Source organism: Enoplosus armatus, chromosome 12, assembly GCF_043641665.1.
Source record: "Enoplosus armatus isolate fEnoArm2 chromosome 12, fEnoArm2.hap1, whole genome shotgun sequence".
Classification (NCBI taxonomy): Eukaryota; Metazoa; Chordata; class Actinopteri; order Centrarchiformes; family Enoplosidae; genus Enoplosus; species Enoplosus armatus.
Genome location: NC_092191.1, coordinates 17,063,561 through 17,079,160, shown reverse-complemented (window position 1 = coordinate 17,079,160; position 15,600 = coordinate 17,063,561). Strand labels below are relative to the sequence as shown.

General features: G+C 41.5%; 1 protein-coding gene across 1 annotated transcript; it reads left to right on the top strand.

Annotated features, from left to right (window-relative positions):
- Nucleotides 1-3,841: 3,841 nt before the first annotated feature.
- Nucleotides 3,842-11,286, top strand: b3galnt2 (beta-1,3-N-acetylgalactosaminyltransferase 2). The gene is made up of 12 exons (XM_070916458.1): nt 3,842-3,950; nt 4,641-4,767; nt 5,143-5,243; nt 7,071-7,270; nt 7,547-7,642; nt 8,077-8,187; nt 8,312-8,390; nt 8,986-9,169; nt 9,505-9,630; nt 9,833-9,992; nt 10,089-10,145; nt 11,149-11,286. The coding sequence occupies exons 1-12, from the start codon at nt 3,842-3,844 to the stop codon at nt 11,284-11,286; spliced, it is 1,488 nt and encodes a 495-aa protein (XP_070772559.1).
- Nucleotides 11,287-15,600: the final 4,314 nt, after the last annotated feature.

Below are 15,600 nucleotides of genomic sequence, written 5' to 3'. Positions count from 1 at the left end.
CTTAATCCCGCAGCCCCCGACTGGAATATTTTTACAAGTTGCAGGAGATCTTCTCCTCCTATGTCCTTAATGGCCTCATTTGTTTTCTGGGCATGTTTCCTGAGCCTGATTCTTTTTGCCTGTCCTAGAGTGAATGGCAAGGCCTTTGACATTAATGCCAAACCGGAGGCCTGCATGTTTCTCTGCTCCTTTTTGACAGCCTCCTCTGTTTCCGAGGGACTGCTGGTCTTTTAGAGTGTACAGTATGTTACAGTGCCAATTTCTGTGAGAGCAGTGTGATTGTCACACTGTGGTCCCGCAGCCTTTTTTTCCCCCCGTTTTGTTTGTTTTGGAAGAAAAAGCACACTGTCGAAACATTTCCTTTACATGGTAGTTGAATAGCATTTGCTAATTTTTACGATGAATTGTTATGATTGTTATTAATATTGTTATTATCAGTAGTATTATTGAATATTTGTTGCACAGCACTGACAGCTACATGACGTGTAGTGCTACTAAGCTTGTATGATACTTAGGAGAAAAAAAACACAAACATTTATAAATCATGCAATTATTGATACTATCTGAGTATTTTTTAAAAATAACGGTAAGGGTCGGTTTACATAATATGATCCCTTCGATGGTTCAGGCTTTTTGCATCGTTTCTGTAAAATTAAAAAGAAATGTCCTCTTGGTACTTGAACAGCCATCGCATTAGGCATCAAACTGATACCGGACTGGCAGAAACACAAACTATTGGACTCAAATTGTTTTCAGGATAATTACTGTCTTTATTTCCTCTCTTTAAAAAAACCTGAGACTGACCTCAGGGCGCTCCCACGGACCTCATCTTAAGGATGGTGCCAAATCTTAAACAAGAAATATAACGGCTAGAGATGAATATTGCATGGATTTATTTCTATCTATAACAGAGAGAACTATTATGATATGAAATATTGCCTCTTCATTGACTTTCTGGGTGCTACTCTGCACATAAGTGGGAGTCAGGACGTGTCGACAATGTGCAGCTGTATTCATGAATGGTATTATCGTTTTGGTAAAAAAAAAATAGCATTTAAATAGCAGGCTTTGTAAATCCTTTGATGGATCAAATGAATTAAAGGAAAACGGCAACCCAAATGTGCTGTGTCTTCAATATTTCTGCCTCATGTCTCTCACTGACGCTTTGAGCCACAGTCTGTCTGATCACACTGATAGCATAAAAGGCTGCCACCGATCGTTGTGGGTCTCACACAGGAACATGATATTCTGGTGTGTAGTGGAGACCTCCTGTGGCTGAGATGAACCGCAGGCCATCTGGATGCACTGTTCATGTGCCGTGGCATTTTCTTTTTTTTTTAAAGGATTATGATTGAACTCAGCCTCAGCCAGTTTGCTTTTTCCACTGTAGATAAAAAGCATCAGCCGACACTGCAGGTCGCATGAAGAATGTCCCTCATAATAATTCAGGGTGTCAGCCGCTTACATCAACATTCAAATGTTTCTGTTGAAGCTATTTCATGTGTCCATCCATGAATGTATTTACAGCCTCAACAGGGACAGACTGAAATGACCACTTTCTACCAAGTTTGGTTGATATTTGTTATTTATCCAGAGTCAAAGTGGCTTTTGGCCTCATAAGTCACGGGCATACAAGCTGATGATTTGTTATCACAGGTCACACTCAAGTTTAAAAACTGGTAAGAACTTCATGCATTGTACTAAATAGTATGGACACTTTTGATGAATGACACTGTTAAGACAAGTCAGGTATACCTTGTTGATTTCTTTAGACCCCTCAAGAAAAAAAATGTTTCATGGGAGGAAAATATATGTAGAAAATATATAGAGAAAAAAAAGAGTTTATGCACCAAAAAATAAAATTAGGAATTCCAGAAGCAGATCTCAATATTATGTGGTAAGCACATGGTTCTCAGCTGGGACCCGACTGGATAAAAGGAAATCTATATAGATCCAGAGAAAAGTGCAGTGAGTGCTTTGAACGCTGCAAAGCAAAAGAGAAAAAAAGTGGCATAGGCATGGGTCGGAAGAGTATAAACAGAGCATAAATAGGTTTCAACATATGAATAAAAAGTAAAATCAGAGTTGAGAACATAAACAACAAACTTGGATGGAGGAGGCTTGGATATCCGCAGTAGAGCAGGATGTTAGGTTGTGTTTCAAGGAATATGCTATGAATAGCCTTTTTTCTTTCAAGTGAATAATGTGTTGCAGAGAGAACTACATCATTGTAATGAGTGTATTTATGAATATGACTCCAAAAGGAATTATAATGCACAGGAAAAGTAATTATCCCTGGGGCAGTAGGTTATCTAATACAGAGAATCTGTGCTGGAGCAATTTTCCAAATTGAGCAGTGAGCCCCCAAAAGTGTACACAAAATACATGAGAATAGAAATTATTTCTGATAAGATTATCTACAGTCACAGCATGCTGTTTTGCAGTGGTTTCATTTCTACTCATAACAGTGCATTGCATGCCAGTGTTTCCCATTATTTTTTCCCTAGAAGGGGTGGTGAAGTCTCTAAAATAACATTTATGCAACACTGGAACTCCATTAAAATCAATATAAATGAAATGTTTACAAGCATGGCAGCAGGCGTACGTGCTGACGGGGCCCACTCTTCCTCTCCAGGAGAAACACTGTAGCTCTCAGAGTCAGAAGAAATCCCCCTCAAACATCCCTCTCCATGCACAATGGATTCCATTTAAATGATTTATGTGCAGCACAGAGTAACGGCTTTAATAAAGTTATTTTCTAATCTTAAAGCCACAACATGTCACCTGGGTTTCAGAGGCATAAAATGATTCATATGTTCATTTTCCACTCTGCTTAAAATGTTTTTCTCACTTCTTTAGAAATTCACAATGTGGACTGAAGCAAAAACAAACAAAAAGTGACACTGATAAACATGGGAAGATCCACGGCAGCGACACTGGTTGTAGCTGGAATCAGTGTTTTAGTGTTTCAGTTTACTTCTAAGGACATGTGGTAAACTATTTATTGTGCTCACTACACCATTCTGCATGATGCACGCATTTATCTTTTAATAGGTTGTACAACATTATAGTAGGAAGAAATAGATAGATGGAAATAGTGCAGAAATTAGATTTGGAATCCTATTTTAAGGGGTTCTCATTATTTTGTCTAACCCCTGAAAGTTCATATAATTCGTACGAACAGTACTGCCACTGCAGATAATAATCCCAGTGACTATTATTATAAATCATTATTATTCATAGCAACTCAATTTATAACATTTTTATTGCTATTATGTACAACAAGTAGTTGATTGATCCTTTAACCATTTTTTAAACTCTGCCATACTTAAACACTAAGATTGTGCTTTTCATGTTTTGTTATCTTAATATTTTTGTTTTTTTATATGCCCTGATCCCCCCAAAAAAGTTGCATCTCAGCTTCTTCAACAAACCAACAATAGAGTACTACTACTATAAGTACGATGATATAATAATACTATTAACAAAAATAATAACATAAATAAAGGTTCATTATATCTTTACAATAGTACCATCTACCACATTTTATATTTATAATTTACTGTTCCTTCTATATCATAATACTGTTCTGATTGGCTAGAGAGCGCCGAACTCCCTCTCCCAGAGTGCACTGCGGCAGGGATCCTCGTCTCCCATTGGTCCGTGTCTCCGAGTAGCGGAGGCAGACATGAGGCAGTGGTGAGAGCCCGGCGGAGAGCTGCGGAGCTGAAATGAAGCGCACACACGGAGCAGCTCACACCGCGCAGTGCCGTGCGGCTCAGGAAGAGGCTCCGCGCCGCCAAAGCTGAAGGCTGCTCCGGCTGAGTGAAGGGCTCCGTCCATGCGGAGGCTAGCGCTCATTCTGCTGCCCTGTGCTGTCGCCGTCCTGGTGCACTTGTGGTTGGCACAACGACCCTCCTCCACCCCGCTGGACAACAACACACACTCGGGTACTTTTTTAGCCACAGCGCCGGTCTTCTCCTCCTCAAAGCCTCGCAACTTTTCTTTACATCCGAGCGGCTGGCTAACTTTGCTTTTACCGCCCCGGTGTGTCTGTTGTGGTTGTTAGTTTGTGTGGGAACAGGCAGTTTACGCTTGCTCGTGTGTTCGCGCTACAGAGAGAGAGGGACAGTGTGTGTGTGTGTGTGTGTGTGTGTGTGTTTTTTAGTGGGGAATAATGTGAATGTAACAGTTGAGTAGTGTTGGGCGTTGCTGGGATAGTCTAACGTCTGGAAACAGAAGAAGAGACTGAAGCGAGCTGAGCGTCTCTGTAATGTTACAGTGAAGCTGCTTTCAAATGGATTATTATCAGGGGTACAGTGGAGGGTCAGCCCGCTTTTTTTTTTAAACAGAGGAATATAGTTTAACCACCTTTTGGTGCATTAATTATAGGATGCAGCAAGGCAAGTCAGTGCAAACTAAGAATCTGCTGTCAGGATCAGGACTGTCAAGCATAAATCAAGCATGCCTCTAAGTGTGATTTAAATTTTTTATCTCTGGTTTTTGTCTTATCATTGTCACCAACTGTAGGTTGTATCCTACCCCCATCCTCACATTAAAGACCTCATCACTGGGTGGGACATGACAGCCTGTTGTTTGAGGTTTCTTTTTCATGCATGGCTTTCTGTTTGTGATAACAGATGAAGCGTTACCCGTCTATGAAGTTTTGGTGGGAGTGCTGTCAGCGAGACACCATTATGAACTGCGACAAGCGATAAGAGAGACCTGGCTGGGCTACCTCCAGGATCACCCCCACTTCCAGCGCAGGTCTGTAGGGTGGAGCTCCAACTTCACCACTTTGTTTATCTTTCTTTTCTTTTTGTTTGTTCCAAGGCCAGATTCATACAGTGGCAATAAAGCCTGAGGCTGGCAGCAAATAACTGACTTTTACTGACTGAAGCCTTTTATCTTTACCTGACCAGAGGCCAATATTGTTCTCGCTTTCATTCTTCCTTTTTGTCCATTTCCTTCTCATTCAGCGATCTGAGCACAGATAAGGTGTGATGGCCTTTAAGCAACCCTCAGTAACCACGGCAACGGAGGGTGGATAGATGGACAAGCTTTAGAAATCTTTGCAGCCTAATATTGCACACACACACAAAAAAAAAGATAAATGCAATAGTGTTTGTGCTTATTTTCCAGAGTGGGGGTGAAGTTTATCGTGGGCGAACATGGGTGTCCCATTCCAGAGGAGGACAGAGAGGATCCGTACTCCTGCTCCCTCCTGAACTTCACCGAGCCAGGTAAATAAAAACCTCACACGCTAATGAGTGGATATCTGTAGCCGTAATATGGAGAGAGGCTCTGTGTGCAATCTGTTGCTTACGTGTGCAGTCGTCAATAGTGGAGCTGAGGCAGAATAACAAGAGATGAGTTGAAAGAATGAAAAGAATGCGTGTTCAGAAGTAAAATGCCTTTTATTCATGTTCACCCACAGCTCAAGGACACCGCTTTTTCCCTTTCTATACCCAAGGCCGAAGCAGAAATCTCTCGCAGTCAGCGCAGCTGCCGCAGCTGTAACTGGAGCTGCGTCCTAACACTTGAAAAGTAAAGCTATACAAAGCACTGACGCACTATATAGGACATCATTGAACAGGCTCACTGTCAGATTGAACGTCCTCAGTAATTGTTGTGTCTCTCACCTTCACAGAGTCTAATTCAGCCGTTTCACTACTTTTCCCGTTCGGTTCAGTGTCTGCTGCCTTCGCGAAAAACATAATTACTGCTCATCAGAATAGGCTTTTTCAGATGACGGCCTTTAGGGTCACGGTGATGTTTTATTTTTCCAGCCCATTCTCTGCTCTCCACCGTGTTAATGGTTGTAAGTGTTGACGTGATTTGCTTCAGAATCGCAGGCAGGCAGGCGGCTTTGGTGTGAGATGATCGCCGTGATTGGAAGAGAAAGAGACAATGGCTGCCTCTAAACACAGTTGGGTACCTGACTCGGGATTCAGGTCAAAGCACACGTTAAGCGGACAATTAATTGTTGTTGAAATGTGTTTGTGTGTGCTGCATTCATCACAGGGATTTTTCTTTGGGACAACAATAAGGTGAATGCTAATTAGCTTGTCAGGCTTTGTTGTAGTCATTCTGTTGCCAACACAAGGTGTTTGTGCTTTGTGTTGGTGAGAAAAAGACAAAATCCTAATGATATTGAAATAGTTGACAGTTGATTTGTCTGTCGACACACAATTTTGATAAACAATCGTTCAAGTCATTTCTTTTATCAAAAATGCCAGAAATTCATTCAAATTCATTTCAATTCATCTCTTGATCAAGAAAATAATCTGCAATAATGTAAATGATTGTCATGCTCTAGTTGTGACTTGATTTGTATAATGTGCTGTTGAACTGTAAACAATGTAGAATACTTTAGACCTTTAGTTGTTGCCTGATATTGAAAAAATCACCAATAAATTCTTAATAATACTGAATTTGCTGATAAATCATTTATGATTTATGCTAAGTTTTATTCATTTTTCCCCAGAATAAGCCAGCAGTCTCATGCTGTCCAGTGCCAAGAGACGCACTGCTGCTATTAGTTTTGACAAATAAGCACGAACTAATCATTTATGTTTAGTGAGCACAGGAATATTGAATATATCCTCACACTCTGGTGAAATGCTGCAGCACAGTTCCACTCAGTCAGTGTGATAAACAGTTGGTTTGATAAAGTGCAGCTTTCTCTTTGTCTGTGATTCTTCGCCCCTAATTGTCTTTATTTTGGAGTGAGCAGCACAACTTGTGTAGAACGCATATAAAGTAAAAAGCCTGCTTCCCTTTAACAGCCTTGATCTTTTCATTGATCTCCCGGGTAATAAACTGCTCTTTTGTAATTAAGAAACTACACTCACGAGCAGAAGCTCGCTTTGAAGACCGCAGTCCTAAGAACCGGCTCCTCAAAGTGCTGATGGTGTAGCTTTACCAGAGTCGGCCTTCTTCTCGGAGCGCTCTCCCTCTCCCCAAATCACCCGGGCCTTCATCACTGAAAAGAGGCGGTCAGCACGTTGGGATCCTAATAAATTCCACGTGTGCTTGTGCAGTAATCTCTGCCCATCCCTCTGTCCCAGTGACAGGCCAGGATGCAGAGATGGAGATTGTGACGGTGTCTGACGCCTCGGCACTCGCCCCCTCCGACGTGTCGGCCATCGCCCTGGACTTCAAGGTCCTCCACCCGGTGGTGATCACCAGGCTGGGGGTGTTCACCAGCGGGACCCGGCCCGAGCTTCAGAGCAACGTCACGGTGAAGCTTCTCCAGCTGGACCAGGAGGTAACAGAGCCTCCACCTCTGAGCATAATGTATCCCGTATGCTGCCTTACTGTGGAGCCTGGTAGATACACAGCCTGGAGGCAGCTGGAGGACTCAGTGCTGGATCTGTTTACTGCCTCAGTTATAGGCACAAACTGAAACTCCTTTCGGGTTACTGTCTTTAAGATAACTGTCTGTAGTGTTGTGTTCAGTGTAGTTGAAGGTGAATTTGCACAATGAAAAAAAAAAAAGAAACATCAGGAGTCCTTGATGGATAAAAGCGTGTGATTTTTGTAGGAGGCTGTGGTCACTGCTCGCTTCAGTGCCATCAGCACAGGGACCATGGTGAACGAGATGTGGTACAAACCAGTGGAGCAGTTCATCTTGCCTAAGGTCAGTTTTTCACATATACTCACCGACACCCACCCCTCCAAAAAGAAGTCTCTTAACATGTTTTAATTATTTGGGTTTTTCATAGTTGCTGTCGAATTATATTTTCTGCAAGTTTTATTTAAATGGAGCTGTTATAGACAAAATAACTGGCTCAGAATTGATCTCTTAATTAGTACCAGATTACTGTATATAGTTCTTTTCAGGAAGCGTTCCAAGAAATAGCTTGATTCGTTATTTCTCAACAGAAAATAAAACTCTACATGCGATTTCAAAGCCCTCTCTATGATGCCATTAAAGAGTAACTTAACATCAGGTTAAAAAGCGGTGTTTCACTGCCTTCTTTGTTTGATTGTTTCAAGCTTGTTTAATCTGGTTGGACAGAACAACACCATGCTACATGTGCAAAGAATGAAATGTCTGTTTTTTTTATCCAGGGTTTTGAGGGGACGCTGGTTTGGGAGAATTTGGACTCTGCTGGATTGACCACAGTCAACTCCTCCTCTGTGCAGCTCAATGATGGAGGAGGTGTCCTGAAGATCTCCTCTGTATGTGCTGACGTGGCGTTAAAAATAAATGTATAAAGAATATTCTCTCTCAAGTTTTGAAGTGACTGCAAAGTTCAAGAAGTTAAAAAGTTTTTCTTTTTTTTGCTCTTTCGTTGAATTGCAGATTGCAGAGGGCATATTGCCTCATAGGAGTGCGCTTGGATTTCCCGGTTTGGCTGGAGGGTTCACATTTACTATCTATGGTTAGTCCAGCAACAGAATTAATTCTGAGCTTTTTATGAAAACACTTCAGTCAAAATCGCTCTATGAGCCAACTGTTGTAAAAAGAGTCCCTATATAAGAATTGAAAACCCCACTCTGAGTCACTCTGGCAGGTTATGAGATTAGCTCCTTTTTTGCCTCAGGGCTGTTGCATACGTGCCAAATGGGAAATAACATATTTTTTTCCTCTTTCTGCCCCGTTGTGTTACATTATTGATTGTGCATGTTCCTGCATGTGTTTGCATTTGAGTTTATCCGGGAATTGTAGCCATTTTGGGGAAAACAAAATTAAATTCACCATCCAATATATATGAAAACAGAACTAATGATACATTCTGTAAAATGTTACAAGTTTAGCATATTGTTTTGACTGCCAGTGTTATAAGTTATTACCCCTCAAAGTTGCCCAAATGTCTTCAGACTTTGGGTGAATGAAAAGTGAATGTGAATGTGATTTTTTTTTTTTTAATCTCATTTTAGACAAAAACTTTCACCATTTTTCCCCAATCCCATACTTGTGCTTTTTTCCCCCATCATGTGCCTCCCTATGCCCACCTCCCACCACCTGCGTGTCAGACGGAGACGGCCTGTCGGGGCTCCTGCAGGGCCGCCCAGCCAGGATGGAGCGCCATGCCTCCAGGCTGAGGCAGGAGGACGCCGCCTTGCAGCAGGAGAGCCTCGGGCATGGCGACATGGTGTTCGTAGATGTGGTAGACACCTACAGGAACGTGCCTTCCAAACTGCTTCAGTTCTATAAATGGTATGCCAAGTGCTAATGACTCGATTCTCTGTCTCCAAATTGCCTGGGCCCTCTGAGGAAATCAACAACCTGAAATGAAAGTGTGTCGTCGCCTCAAAATGTCTCGCTGTTAAGAGTCACGATTGCAATCACTCAGCCAGGGAGAAAGTATAGTTGTGAGTCATCAGGTAGCAAAATATACAGAGTGGTCTTTAGCTTTGACTTGGCAAGTCTATTATTTATTAAGACCTCCTGCCCTTCACTCTCTGTGGTATTTGAAAGTAAATCCACTCGGGGATATTGCCAAAAATCAGAAGGTGTGCTTTAATTAAGTTTGTAAATTCCCTCTCTGGCAGGTCTGTGGGAAACGCTGACTTTAATCTGCTGCTGAAGACTGATGATGATTGTTACATCGACGTGGACTCTGTATTAATGAAGATTGACCACAAGGGTCTCAAGCGCAGCAATTTCTGGTGGGGGAAGTGAGTACAATTTGGTGTCCGATCTGGTTGACAATGTGTAGTTTGCTTGTGATTTTAGTCCACTTGTGTTTGTAGCTTAACTTCAGCGCACTTGTCAGCTGAACTTTAGATGAAAGAAACAGGAAAGCTCTGTCAAAGCGATGACGGCTCAGGTGAAGAGGAGACAGGATGTGGTGATAATGTATCTCCCGTCCTGACCCAGTTTCAGGCAGAGCTGGGCAGTGGATCGCATTGGGAAGTGGCAGGAGCTGGAGTACGCTAGTCCAGCCTACCCGGCGTTTGCCTGCGGCTCAGGCTATGTGGTCTCTCGTGACCTGGTCCAGTGGCTCGCCAGTAATGCAGATAAACTGAAGGCCTACCAGGTAGAGTACCGGAGAGCAGGTGACTGACTGGGGGGGTATGTTGGCAGATAATCATGGATGTAATGTGAGGAATCTGCCCTGGATGTCTTGTTACAGGGAGAAGATGTGAGCATGGGGATATGGATGGCAGCTGTTGGACCACAGAAATATCAGGTAAAAAAAAATGCTTGGATGATCCAGATCTGCTAATGAAGCACCAAGATCATACACGACCTGGTTTGGTTTATTGACAACATTGTAATATATTTATAAAATGCAACTCATCAGACTTTAAGGGATGAAACGATTAAGTGGTACACTTTCAGCAGGTCCCTGGTGTTTTCAGTCCACCGATATCCACCAAGATGAGACTGATGAGGCAGGCATTCAATGTCTGACAATAAGAAATATTAGAAAATACTTTTACAGAAGGTAAAAAGTCATAGACATGACATAATAAACGACAGTTGTATGACTATAAAGATGCAAGTATCAAAAAAAAAGAAAACGTTAAAGAAACATTTTAAGATAACATGTTACTAAGAATTACAATATTGGCTCAGCTTACTTGGAAAAAGTGACTGAAATTAACAAGATTAATAGGACAGTAAGAAGGATAAACAGTTAAACATGCACACTATCTATCATTTGTACTCACTTTATTCAACAAGACACTAATACACTCCAAAAGGAAAACATACCATGTAAAATAAAAATGTGAATTGAAATGATAAACGACTCCTCTCACTCCTAATCTTTGCTACTGGCTGAAATGTGTACATTTTGATTTCTATGGGAAACATGGCAGCAACCAGGACTGAACATTGAGATGGTCATTATTTTCCTTTGTACAAAATTGTATTTTATAGTTTGCTTTACAACTGTTACATATGTTTTAATATACAAATAAGTTGGACATCCCTTATCATACAGTAGCACAGCCTCACATCCCTTGCTGTTTTTCACTGCACACATTGTTTGAGCATGTGATAAATAAAACCTCTAAAATCTGAGATGAGTCTGTGGAAGTTCAGTTACAGCTTATCAGGCTTTTAAGGCTTCTAAGGCTTCTTTTTTAGGCTTGTTAACACTTGAACCAGACCTTGACCAGTGTACCAACCAAATCAGTCTGTGCATGCTAACACAGCCACTGTCCTTCCCTGTTTGCTATTGGCAGGACTCCGGCTGGCTGTGTGAGAAGGAGTGCTACCTGGACATGCTGTCGTCTCCCCAACACACAGCAGAGGAGCTGCACGTCCTCTGGGACAGGAAGAGGGCCTGTGGAGACCCCTGCGGGTGTCCCTGGGGCCACTAAATCTGGCTCACATCACACTCACAAGGTGGCAAAATGCACTCAGCACTGGTTGTCAGTTCCATTTCTGTGGTTACTTTAAGACCCCAAACTGAGCTGCTTCAGGGTTTTATCAGTTATTATTATAGGATGCAAACACATGAAATGTTGGACTTTCTGTTGGAGAATAATGTTAAAAACGTTGAGACTCCATTGCAGGTTCTTATTATTCACAAAACACTGTACCTACATAATGAACCATTTGCAGCTTCAGAAAACGTTAAAAACTCACATTTAGCTGTAGCATACTGTCAGTATTTGTACCATGAAGTTAGTTATTGAATTTGAGATTGAAGGTGTCTTCAGTGGACCAGACATGTGGATTCAAAATGTTTTAGTAATGTGAGAACTGACAGGGATGGACCACAACCATGTGCAATACCAGCACGCGATGGTCATCGTGTACAGAATCATTGCTGTGAGACTTGAGTACTTTGTAATATTATAATTATTGATACTCTGATACTTATCAGACTTAAACCTTTTGGTTTAAAAGGGATATTTGATGGATTTTTAAAGAGGATTGCTTTACGTTGCCATATTTTGTAAATTGTCGTCTTAAGCTTTTCATCCTCTTCACTATTTGTAGATTTATGACAAGCTTTCTCACAAACACACACAGTTTGTATTGTAACTGTCATTGTGCAAATAGTGATGTGGCCTTACTGTGTTTGTTAGGCGTCACACTGTATGTATGTTAACACTTGTGATATCGACACAGATTTAAATGAGTGTGTTTGCAACACAGATTTTTGGAACTTGACCGAGCAGTCGAAGCGACTGGGAAACAGACTCTGTTGTTTAGCTCTGCTTTTATGAAGCCCTCCTCACAGGTAATAAAGAAACACTTCAGAGAGATTCACGACTTCCTTGTTGTTTATTTTGGGGATGACGCGCACCGTAAAATCACAGGTGCTGCTAATTCTGTGTCGGATCCATGTCGAGTCTGACGCTTTGTTTTAGCCGTTAGTGCTGCTCAGTCGGCACCAGAGACACACACTCGGCAAACAGACTGTGCTCACACTGTTAGGGGAGTCTGTTTGTTCGACTTTAAAGGAATATGAGACACTTTGATCTCTATTGGTGATTGTTTTCCTGAGACAGTGAGCCGGACACTGCTGGAATGATGAACAGGGAAACCTGTGGAGGGTTCGATCATTTAATCAATAGGCCTGAACACATCCAGCCATCGGCTCGTACACGCCAAACCTTTTTAAAATATTGACATGAAGCAAATGTGATGAGGTGTTTTTTTTGATGAGCCTCCTCTGAGCATATGCTTTTAGTTGCTGCAGTGATTTTTTTATTGAAATGTGGCCATGTGATTGATGCTGAGTCACAAGAATTAGATTGCCTCGCTATATTTTTGTAAATATTGAAAGTTGATGCTGAATATTTTCCTAATGGGGGATAATACAAGTCGTTTGTTTTATTTAGGCCTGTCCTACCTGCCAAGAAATCTACTCCTGCAATTAACCTGACATTGGAGAACACATTCCTCTTCCTCTGAACCCCCCCCCCCCTCCTCCTCTCCCTCCACATCTTATCCTTTCGCCTCCTCTCTTTCAGTGAGCTGCATGATAACAGAGTCATATCCGCATCTGTTCCACTCTCCCACGTAGATAAGGATGGCATATTTCACCCCATCAGCCTCCCTCACTGATTTGGCTCGGAGCCTTTCATTGTTAACCGAGAGAGAAGCGTGGAAATAACACGCACATGAAAGAAAAAAACCCTTCTCATTTCTGCTCTAGTGCTTCTTTAGAGGAGGAAGTTATTGAATTTGTCTAAACTCTGATGAGCGCTGTGGGGATATTGTCACTCACCGATGTAAAATGTTTAAATTATTAGCAATTTTTTTTATTTCCAGAGATGTGCTCCTAATCTTCTGCCTCTCTTATTCCGTTTGTGTGTGTGTGTGTGTGTGTGTGTGTGTGTGTGTGTGTGTGTGTGTGTGTGTGTGTGTGTGTGTGTGTGTGTGTGTGTGTGTGTGTGTGTGTGTGTGTGTGAGAGCCTTATTCTCTCATACATAATCATTCAACCAGGCAATCAAATCAACCACATCAACCTCTGTCACAATAACTTAGGACAAATTGTACAGTGTTCACCTAAAAATTGCAGTCGTGTATGATCTCATGAGTCTTCCTAGGCTTGTAATTTCACTGTTCACCACCTTTTTAATGTTTTATCTCACCTTATTTCCTGCCAATATACAATGTGGGGTGTTTATATAATGTGGAGTGGACTATTGGCTCATATTTGGAGGGGGAAAACTGCTCATGTATTGGCATAAGCACGAGTCAGAGGGTGTGAAGTAATGTGTCAAAGGGGAAAACTGCTCAAGAATTCCTTTGTTCTCTGAGAGATCAATATTTGTGAACATGAAGTTGCTCCCAAAGCTGGATGGCTAAAGTAGAACTAGGGGGAGAAAAAAAATGTCGTGACAACAGAACAGGGCATGGTGAGAAGATCTCAGCTCATCTTAATGACCCAGAACGTCTGATTCATCCGTACGTTTGATATAAATAAACCACACACGTTTTGAATCGTCTCTGCCCTTAAGCGTGTGTGTAATCTTTTCTAAGCGACGACAAGAGTACAATTCCCTGAACCACTGACTTATTTTCACTCTATTAATATTTTGCCATGAAAGTGCAATCATCCATTTAGACTGTGACAAGCACCGCTCTGAGAAAATAGAGGGAGCTTGGCCGCTCGAGTTAATTGTATTTATGAAATCCTTTTCATCTTGAGTCTCACCTCTTCCCAAAACTCATCTGCTCACGCTACCGATTGAATACAAGAGTGTGTTGACGTTACAAATTTGAGCCCTATTTTCTTGGTGTCTGGCTTTGGCAAACACTTCATTTTAGTTTTTCTTTTCTGCCTGATGCACCTACAGCCCCATCATATGAGTTTAACTGCCCCTTCATCAACACCACTCGCCATGCTCCAAATACGAATGGATTGTAAACTGGATGTTATTTAACACATTATATAAAAGTGGATATTGTTTCAATACTTTTTCATACAGTTGAATTGTCAATGTTTAGGTCAGTTTGGTCATGTTTGCATTCGTACTGTTCCTCTTGGAGTGGTGGAAAGCTGAATGTTTCAACCATTCATCTGTTTTTTTTAGCAAAATATTTCAACTGTTTAGTCTTTACCAGCCACACTGGTGTGTGGTGTTCATGTGTCTGTGGACAGATTTTGTCAACGTGATAGCGTCACAGCTGCAGGTGTGTAGTTGAGATCAAAATGAAGGCCAAGTTTGAAGGTGGGTGTGGTCTGAGCAAGGGCGCTGAAAGTAGAGGGTTAGGAAGTAGGGATTTTAAAAGATTTCCTACTAATTTAACACTAACTTACCAACTTGCAACGGCACAAGTACCCCAGGTGGGGATTCACTGACCAATGGTAATAATAATAACTTATTTATATAGCACCTGTCAAAAACAGAAAAACACAGTTACAAAGTGCTTTACAATAAAAAATAACAAAAATCAATAAGATTCAAAACATAATATATATAATATAATATATATAAAACAGGATAAAATAATGTAAACAGTTACAGCAAATACCATCAGTTAAGAAAAAGCCAAAAAGTTAAAAGTGAGTTTTAAGATTTAATAGGTCACTGAGTTTGTCTGCCTGAGATCCCCAGAGAGGGAGTTCCACATCTGAGAGGACCGGACATATTTAGTTACAAGTCGAGGTTTTGGAACCATAATGACACAGTAACTACTATATTTACACTTTGTAGATTATATGCCACCAGTGTGTAGTACCTATGTGTTTTATTTTACAGCACTGTGGAAACATACATTATGGATAAAATTAAATCGTACCTGCGGTGTCAAAGTGAAGACGCCACAATTGAGATCAGGCACAGCTGTCCCAGATCCTAGAGAAAGGAGCTTACAGTCTGCTGAGTGGCGTGCATCTGCATACTCATTCAAACAACTCTAGATTCTTAGACTCTCCTCGCAGAGCATTACACGTTGCTGTCAATCAGCCTCCTCTTCCCCAACACCCCCTCCTCTGTGTGCGCTAAAACGAGGAGGAAATCATTTATTCATGACAACCGGCATCTAAAACCAGTATTTCTGACTGATTCTGATTCACGGGAATGAGGGGATATTATTAGACACACAACTATGCCCTAATGGGGCAACGTTTTCATTCTCTATTTGAAATCGCACCCACTCTTATTTCCACGGCAGCTACAGTGTCTCAGCCTGGGATGGTTATGGCTGTCACCTTTTGCAGACATTAGCC

Excerpts from the sequence above, each read along its gene's own strand:
- b3galnt2 (XM_070916458.1), top strand. The coding sequence starts at position 3,842 with ATGCGGAGGCTAGCGCTCATTCTGCTGCCCTGTGCTGTCGCCGTCCTG. Across the intron at positions 8,391-8,985 it reads GTTCACATTTACTATCTATG|ACGGAGACGGCCTGTCGGGG; the intron begins GTTAGTCCAGCA and ends CCTGCGTGTCAG. Across the intron at positions 10,146-11,148 it reads TTGGACCACAGAAATATCAG|GACTCCGGCTGGCTGTGTGA; the intron begins GTAAAAAAAAAT and ends TGCTATTGGCAG.